We start from the raw sequence: 9,101 nt of genomic DNA, 5'->3' as shown, positions 1-9,101 counted from the left end.
CCCAAAATTTCTACCTAATTTTTAGATTATAATCTCATTTTATTTAATGTGCATTGATCTAATATATTTAAAATTGGTTCTCTAATATGATGAAAACCTCAAAATAGTATTATTTGTGCTTTATATTATACTAAATTAATGAATAAACGATTTTTCTCACCCAAATAATTACGTAATAATATTTTTTCACTTACAAGCTTTTAATTATCCAAATTTATATTATGATTTCAGTATTGTTACAACCTCACATAATCACTATTATCTTCTTCAATCATCACTCACCAAAATCTCTTAAACCCTACTCTCATTGATCCTGCTAATCGTCGGTAATCGAGCGATTAGAATTTACACAGTTGCCCCTTCCAAGTCAAATTTCCAGTAATCTCAACCACCAAAATATAACATTCCATCACTAAAAGACTCACCGACCTTATTTCTTTTCAAAGCCCTAATAGTTTGGATCGAATTTGCTCTTTGTTCACCTTTGGAATATAAATTTGAAAAGTAAAGTGATATTGTAAATAAAAAAGTGTCATTAAATTATTATTTGGGTGAGAAAGAGTCGTTAACTCTAAATTAATATAATGAAATCCATATAAACAATATCATAGAATCGAAAATGACACATACCAAGTTTCTAATTCAGAAAAGCTCAACACATTTATAAAATCTAATTTAATGTTGATACATTATAATCTTCTATATAATATATGATTTTTCAATAAAATCTTGCCGAAAATTAAAATTTATCTCTTAAATAAAGTGAAGAAACTATCAAAGTATATTTATAAATAGATACACTTATATATATGTGTGTGTGTGTGTGTGTGTGTGTGTGTGTGTGTGTGTGTGTGTGTGTGTGTTTCAGAATATCACTTTTTCATTTTATTATAAAAATAATTAAGGCATTACAGTCAACTCATCAAGCTCTGAACCCCGGTCCTCTGGTGCTCTACCCTCATCCAGCAATAAAACTAGGGACACCGAAAAGCTTGCACCAAAATTGTGTGTCAACCTACGTGTATCAGTTACGTGAATTTTTTTTAAATTTTTTTCTAGTGAACGGCCATCCAAAAAATTTGGATGGCCGTTCACTCACATGGACCCCCGTCCATATTATATGGACTGAAGTCCATATACCAAGGACGGTTATCCACATTTAAAGGACGCTTGTCCCTGAATAAAATACAATAAAAATATTTATTAAACATTAGGGACGGTCGTCTATCCATTATGGACGGTCGTCCATTACTTTTGGACGATCGTCCATAAATAATGGACACCTGTCCTTGACCCAAAAATGAAAAAAAAATAAATAAATAAGCTTTGGGGACGCCTGTCCACCAATTGTGGACGCCCGTCCACCAATTGTGGACGGCCATCCCTTACTTTTTCACGGGCGTCCGTGTGTAATGGACTCCCGTCCATTATTTTAATTTTTTTAAAAACAAAATAAAAACAATGGACGGTCGTCCACAAATTATGGACGGCCATCCTTTTATTGTGGACGGGCATTCATAAGTAATGGACGCTAGTCCAAAAGTAATTCTTTAAAAAAAAAAAAATTAAAATAAGGGACGGTCGTCCTTAAATGGTGGACGGCCGTCCCTTAATTGTGGACGGGCGTCCATTACTTAAGGACGCTCGTCCTTTAATGTAAATAAAATTTAAAAACAAAATTTTTAAATTTTAATTACATTTGTTTATTGCGAATAACATTAGCTTCTCCAATACGCTTTCGCCAAAATTCTTCCAGTGAAAGAAAACCGGTGCCAAAATTCGTCTTCCCTTTCTGCTTCATCGTTGTCGTCTGTTCTTCGCCTCTGTGTTGCGTCTGCATTCCTCAGCCATTTCTTCCTACAACAAACGTTTTTTCCTCATTTTCCAACAACCGTGTGAAGAACGAAAGCTATAAACTTTTCATCTAACCATTTTTTTACAGTGGAAAGGGAGATTAGAAAGATTTGTCCAGGTTATTAACCGATTTTTATATAATTTATGCATTTATTTAGTTTTTTAACAGTGGAAAGGGAGATTAGAAAAATTTGTCCAGTCGTTAACCAATTTGTATATAACTTATGCATTTATTTAGTTTTGTATTATATTTTGGATTAAATATACGTTACAATAGAAAAAAACTGATAGAGAAATTTTTTTGGTGATTGTTATGAATCAGATTCGTGAACGTGAACACTAGTATTGGATTTGCGTTAAATTTCAGAATATGGAAGAGTCCAGTTTGCCTCATTTCAATGATGTTGAGGTAAATTGTGCTCGAAACCTTAACTTTTTTGTTAACATTATTTTAAATTTATTGTATCGTATTGTTTATTTTGATGTATTGTATTTATATATTCTACTTTTATGTATTATAAAACTATTAAACCAGGAAAATGAACGTGATGAATTAGAAGATATGGGATGTTCAGAGGAAGAAGTAGAGCCTCATATTGGAATGGTTAGATGAAAAGTTTATAGCTTTCGTTCTTCACACGGTTGCTAGAAAATAAGGAAAAAACGTTTGTTGCAGGAAGAAATGGTTGAGGAATGCAGACGCAACACAGAGGCGAAGAACTGACGGCAACGATGAAGTAGAAGGGGAAGACGAATTTTGGCGCTGGTTTTCTTTCGCTGGAAGAATTTTGGCGGAAGTTTATTGGAGAAGCTAATGTTATTTGCAATAAAAAAATGTAATTAAAACTGACGGTCGTCCAACCCTTATGGACGGGCGTCCATTAAGTATGGACGCCCGTCCACAATTAAGGGATGACCGTCCACCATTTAGGGAAGGCCGTCCCTTATTTTAATTTTTTTTTTTTAAAGAATTACTTTTGGACGGGCGTCCATTACTTACGAACGCCCGTCCACAATAAAAGGACGACCGTCCACAATTTGTGGAGGGGTGTCCATTACACACGGACGCCCGTGAAAAAGTAAGGGACGGCCGTCCACAATTGGTAGACAGGCGTCCCCAAAGCTTTTTTTTTTTTTTTTTTCATTTTTGGGTCAAGGACGGGCATCCATTATTTATGGACAGTCGTCCATAATGGATAGATAACCTATCCCTAATGTTTAACAAATATTTTTATTGTATTTTATTCAAGGACGAGCGTCCTTTAAATAGAGACGGTTGTCCCTGGTATATAGACTTCCGTTCGTATAATATGGACGGGAGTCCATATGAGTGAACGGTCTTCCAAATTTTTTGGACGGCTTTTCACTAAAAAAAGATTAAAAAAATTCACGCGACTGATACACGTAGAGTCGTAGACCAGTATATAATTTCGATGACCAGTATATAATTTCGATGCAGGTTTATCAGTGCCTCTAGCTTTATTGGCTCAACCAGTCAGCCACTGGGTCACTTTCAATTCTGCGAATGAACGGAATCATAGTCTTACACGTGTCTCTCACTCTCCAGTCTCCACACCTTTTTAAACAAAATTTACCCATTTGTTTAACAATTAACACTAGAAGCTCACTCTCCACATTATTTTCATTTTTCACCTACCCGCTAAGCTCTCTCACTTCTCTCACTTCACTCCTTCATTTTCACCAGCCAACGAGTTTGGCCTCCGACGATTTTCACACTTTCTATTCCACGCAATCTCCATCTCTCAATCTTGTTTCGGTACTTAGTTTTATTGATTTTTTGGTTGGTGTGATAATGTATGAAAATCCATCACAATTTTTAATATCGTAGTTTCATTTGCAATTTATTTGGATTATGTATGGATATCTTACATTTTTTATTGTTAATAACAGCTTTTGATTGAATTTTTTCTGGAAGAATTAGGGTTTTACAATAATGTGTGTTCATTCTAGGTTAATGTACTACCTCATTTGAATTTTCACATCCTTTTTGCTTATCTACATGATTTCGTAGCACTACTTTAGTATTTTATTTAATTTCGTGATAAACACCATTTCAATTAATAGGGATAATTAGGCTTATGGGTTTCTAAAACAAACTAGGTTATTCCAGAAATGTGTGTTTGTTTGATATGTGGGTGATGTGTTTGCCGGGCTAAAGATGAATGAATAGAGTGAAATAAATCATTTTTTCATGCATAATTTTTGTTTTACAATGTGGGCTCAGTAACAGAGAGTTGAAACCTTTGTTAAAATATTTTTCTTAAAACAAAGCCTGTGATGTAGCATCTATAATTACCTATTGACACATAGAATCATTGCCCTTAACCTATGTAAAGGAAGAATACGGTAGGCCCGTGATTATTTTCCACTTCCAAAACATAGTAAAGGACTCTCACTCTCACTCTTTCGCACATATTTCATTTCATGTAATTCTCAACTGATTATATTAGAATCTTTGAAAATTCTAGTTTAATTTTATTGTTAATTTGATTAGGGTGGTTTCCGTGTAGCTGAATTTTGTAATGCATTTACACTTAATAGCGAAATGGTCTTCATTTGGTGAGTGAGTTAGGGTTTCGTTAAATTTTGTGATATTGTGTGTGTTTGGATATGGACTTCTTGTGTCTTTTGAGCAAGATGGAGAGAACATGATTGTTTGATTTTTGACTAGTTGCTTTTTAGGAATTGGAGGTAGGCTTTTTTTTATAAAACAATTTGTCTGATGTAGAGGATAAGTTTAGTGTGTGTTTGAGAATAACTAATTGTTGAATTTTAGGGGGTGATTTTGAAGAAACTTTTCTCAAGAACTGCTTATTTCAAAAAGGGGTTTTACTGAATGCATCTGGTCTTTTTAGCCCAACGCAGCAGTTATTTCAAAAACTGATTTTCTTGTGCCAGTTTGCGTTTTAGTAATGTTCCCTGCACCATTCTTTAAATTATCTCTTAATTAACTACTTGTAATTCTTGTATATAACCCAGATGGACTACAGTTCTGAAGAAGTGTCAGATATTAGTGATTCTGAGATCAATGAGTACATAGAGAAACCGTATGAAGAGCTGAGGGCTGGGAAGTACAAAGTACGGGTTAGCGGCACCTTAAGATGCCCCTTTTGCGCTGGGAAGAAGAAACAAGTTTACAAGTACAAGGACTTGCTTCAACATGCATCGGGAGTGGGTAAAGGATCTGCTAACAGAAATGCGAAACAAAAGGCAAACCACCTTGCCCTGGCAAAGTATTTGGAGATTGACCTAGCTGGTGAAACAGACCAAACTCAAGCTTCAGTTGTATCAAAACCTGTCAATAGAACTCCGGAGCAAGAAGATACCTATGTGTGGCCATGGATGGGAATTATTGTTAACATTGTAAGTGATCCAAAAGATGGAGGAGATGTGAATGATTGTGGATATTGGTTGAAGAAGTTTGCTAGATATAAACCTTTAGAGGTTTATACTTTCTGGAATGAACAAAATCTCACTACAGAGGCCATCGTGAAATTTAACAGTGATTGGAATGGTTTCATGAATGCAGCTGAATTTGAGAAGGTGTTTGAAAGTGATCATCATAGTAAGAAAGATTGGAATGAACGGAAAACAAGCCCTGGCTCAAGTATATATGGCTGGTGTGCACGTGCTGATGATAGTGAGTTTGAAGGGCCAATCGGGGAGTATATTCGCAAGGAAGGGAAGTTAAGAACATTCTCTGACATTGTGCGGGAAAAAAATCAAGACAAAACGAATGTTGTTGCAGACCTTGCCAGTAAGATAGATATGACGAATGAAAATCTCAATGAACTGGAATACAAGTACAATGAGAAGACCATGTCTTTGAGCAGGATGCTTGATGAGAAAGACAAACTACACTATGCTTTTGTTGAAGGTTTGCTCTTGTCTCTTTATGTAGGCCTCTAATGATGATTGAATCACCAAATGGTGTTTCGTCTTAATGTATAGTTCAACATCATTATACTTAATGTTTGATTTATGAAGTTAATAGCGTTAAAATGTTCTTTTTGTCCAATAGAGACAAGAAAGATGCAGCGGCTTGCTCGTGATAATGTTCGCAGGATCTTGGAAGAACAAGAGAAACTCAGTTGTGATTTGGAGGCTTGGAAGAAGAAAATTGATGACAGGAGCAAAAAATTGAACAAGCTTGAAGCGTCAACAGAGCGTGAGAGGCAAAAACTTGAAGAAGAGAGAAAAAAGGTAGCCTTTTTGGCCCAGTTGAAGTACTCTTGGCAAAACGCTGTAGCATTTTATTTTTGCATAATAATACATCATATGGAATACTGACATTTTTTCTTTTGGTCATTCTAGTATGATTCAAGAAATAACTCACTTCAGCTGGCTTCAATGGAGCAGAAAAAGGCTGATGAGAATGTCATCAGACTCGTTGAAGAGCAAAAGGTGTGCTGCTCAATGATATGCTTTGACTGATTTGCACCACATTTTGTTTCATACTTATTTGTTATTTTACACTTTTTGTAGCTTTTATGTATAAACATGTATGAATTTTTCAGAGGGAGAAAGAAGAGGCCTTAAACAAGATAATACAATTGGAAAAACAGTTGCATCAAAAACAGAAGCTGGAAATGGAAATTGAAGACTTGAAAGGCAAAATAGAGGTGATACAACATCTTGGAGATGCAGATGATGCAGCAGTACAGAAGAAGATGAAAGAGATGAAAGATGAGCTGGCAGAGAAAGAGGAGAATTTGGGTTCTTTGGAGGAATTAAGTCAAACTCTTATCACCAAAGAGCGTCAGAGCAACGATGAACTACAAGAAGCACGTAAAGAGTTAATTCAGGTATCCCTAATTACATTACTTAAATGATATCTTGTTGATCAAATGGCTTGAGCCTAATCAAGGGGAATCTTCATATCTAATTCATTAAATATGTGGGTTCGTGGCAAGCATGGTGGCCAAAGAAAAGCAGTCAAGATGTCCCATAGGGGCAAATCTGAAGTCTAAAATGTTAATGATTAGGGCAATCAAATTCTTGATGATAGTGGATAAGGGATAAAGTATATGGAAAATAAAAGAAAAAGGAGAGGGGTTTTTGGGTGATTTTTTCAGAAAAGTAACTAATGAGAAGTCACTAGTATGTATTTTTGCTAAATCTCTTGGCTTGGAAAGTTGCATGAAATGCATTAATTGCATAGATGCACAGTGTTGATTAGATTTGTTAAATTACTTGTTTCCTAGAGAATCATAAGGATGAATTTATGCAAGATATTTCTGTTTTGATAGGGTTTTGTAGATATTTTGGGTGCTCGTACGATTATTGGAATAAAGAGAATGGGGGAGATTGATCCAAAGGCATTTCAAAAGGCATGCAAGCAGAAGTTTTCACTGGAGGAAGCACAGGTGCAGGCCTCCACTCTTTGCTCCTTGTGGCAGGAGAATTTGAAGAACCCGGAGTGGCACCCTTTCAAGATAATAGAAGGTGGTGGGAATGCCAAGCCCGAGGTAGCATGTTTGATCTCGTTCTTGCCTTATATTGCTGTTATGCTGTAAACTTTGTTTTTATTGGTGGCATTCATATGCATGAAACTTAGTTAGCCTGCAAATGTAATAAAAATTTCCTGAAATAATTTTGTATCACAGGCTAGAATTTCTTGTCTCTGATGATGGATGGTGGAAATTAAAAGTTCATTTTCTTCTTCAACTTTTGTGCATGGTGCAGGAAATTATAAACGAAGATGACGAGAAGCTACAAAAACTTAAAGAGTTGGGGGATGAGATATACGAGGCAGTTGTAACTGCTCTTAAAGAATTGAATGAGTATAATCCTAGCGGGAGATATGCCATTCCAGAGATATGGAACTTTAAAGAAGGAAGAAAAGCCACACTAAAGGAGGCCATTGCTTATGCTGTGAATAATATCAACAAACTCAAGCGCAAGAGAGTTGGTGGCCAAGGTTTGTAATATGTTTTCTATTTGACTTTTTCGTTAGTGCTGTAATCTGTGTTAATCTGTACTTATTCTTAAAGCTCAGACATTTATGTCATTGCAATTACCTTGTCAAATATTGTATGAAGCTAATGCTCAGTTGATGTTCAATTTTTCTTTTGAGTTGTATGGAGGCCCTCAATTATTTTTTTAGTAAATAATCTTGTATCTCTAATTTACCTGAAAGGGAGGTCGATGCTTTTCGCAATTAAAAATGCAGTGAAATAGTGAAGAATATAACAAAAGATAATAAATAATTTTATTTTTGCAGAAAACGATGAATAGTGATATCAGATATTTTCTTTCACTAGTCTTGGATGATATTTGAAATACATTTTGTTTAGATTCGAAAGCTTGCTCTGGACCTTAAAAGGTGGATTCAAATATTTACATGGTTGAGCTAAATGCTGAGAAGTGTCAACCACCAATTTCATGGTTCAATTGTTTTGGATGAAGTAGCTTTCTTGAATCTGTGCATTATCTACTAGTCTTAACAGATTCAGTTAGCTTCTTGTCATTAAGATTCTTTTGTCCATCTGTTTAAATGCATACGTGCAGCCCTTAGATGCATCAATTAGGCTTCAATGACTTATGTATAACTTGTTTTTTCTGTCAATTAGAGCCCATTCTTGTTACATGGGATCAATGAAATGATAAGCATTGTGTGGAAATTGAATGTGGCTGATGTCTGTGATCCTGAATACCAGGTTTCCATAACTATCTATTTATCTGCTAGTTCTGTGCAAGTTACGTCAAAGTATTTGCTTAAAAGATTCGTTTTCCTTCTTTGTTTGATAAATATTATTATATTAACAATGTTTTTCTATGGTTTATTAGCAACCTTTACGTATGCTTGAAATGCTTTTATACTATGTTATTTTCATTTGTATTGCTTGGGGGCCTTATGGAAAATGTATAGCTTTATTTGAATAAATGGGCTGTTTTTGTTCAGTTTCATTTGTAGGTTGATAGGATGGAATGGAAGATGAAGTTTTTGGGCGGAAGAGGGCAACAAGTGAAGTCGAAAGTCAGGGCCATTTTTCTTTCGACCAATTTGATCCTTGTGTAAGTACATGCAAATACAGAGAAGTAGAAAAACTGAAATTATGTTAGGTCACTAGATTGATAGTGAACTGTTATTTAAGAACTGAAACACTCAGTGACCGCAGTTTCGACTTTCAAATTCTCAACATTCAGGATTTTCGTTCTGAAATCCTGAATTGCGGTGAACTTTTACTGAATCTTATGAATATCTAACACTTGAATTCTAGCAA

General features: G+C 35.2%; 1 protein-coding gene across 3 annotated transcripts; it reads left to right on the top strand.

Moving 5' to 3' along the window:
• The first annotated feature begins 3,476 nt into the window (after positions 1–3,476).
• On the top strand, positions 3,477–9,101 carry LOC116136086 (factor of DNA methylation 1-like). 3 transcript variants are annotated; one of them, XM_031421798.1, is made up of 8 exons: positions 3,477–3,631; positions 4,855–5,752; positions 5,897–6,078; positions 6,190–6,279; positions 6,393–6,680; positions 7,125–7,343; positions 7,561–7,795; positions 8,780–9,101. In XM_031421798.1, the coding sequence occupies exons 2-8, from the start codon at positions 4,855–4,857 to the stop codon at positions 8,794–8,796; spliced, it is 1,929 nt and encodes a 642-aa protein (XP_031277658.1). In that variant the 5' UTR covers positions 3,477–3,631; the 3' UTR covers positions 8,797–9,101. The 3 variants fall into 3 exon arrangements, with proteins under 3 accessions (XP_031277658.1, XP_031277659.1, XP_031277660.1); XM_031421799.1 differs by having other exon boundaries at positions 3,477–3,669; XM_031421800.1 differs by lacking the exons at positions 7,561–7,795; positions 8,780–9,101 and adding an exon at positions 7,482–7,551.

This window comes from Pistacia vera, unplaced genomic scaffold (genome assembly GCF_008641045.1).
Source record: "Pistacia vera cultivar Batoury unplaced genomic scaffold, PisVer_v2 Contig31, whole genome shotgun sequence".
NCBI classification, from domain to species: domain Eukaryota; kingdom Viridiplantae; phylum Streptophyta; class Magnoliopsida; order Sapindales; family Anacardiaceae; genus Pistacia; species Pistacia vera.
This window is presented reverse-complemented; position numbering and strand designations above follow the sequence as displayed.

Coding starts and splice junctions, on each gene's coding strand:
- LOC116136086 (XM_031421798.1), top strand. CDS start 4,855: ATGGACTACAGTTCTGAAGAAGTGTCAGATATTAGTGATTCTGAGATC. Junction 5,753..5,896: donor ACACTATGCTTTTGTTGAAG/GTTTGCTCTTGT, acceptor TTTGTCCAATAG/AGACAAGAAAGATGCAGCGG. Junction 6,079..6,189: donor TTGAAGAAGAGAGAAAAAAG/GTAGCCTTTTTG, acceptor TGGTCATTCTAG/TATGATTCAAGAAATAACTC.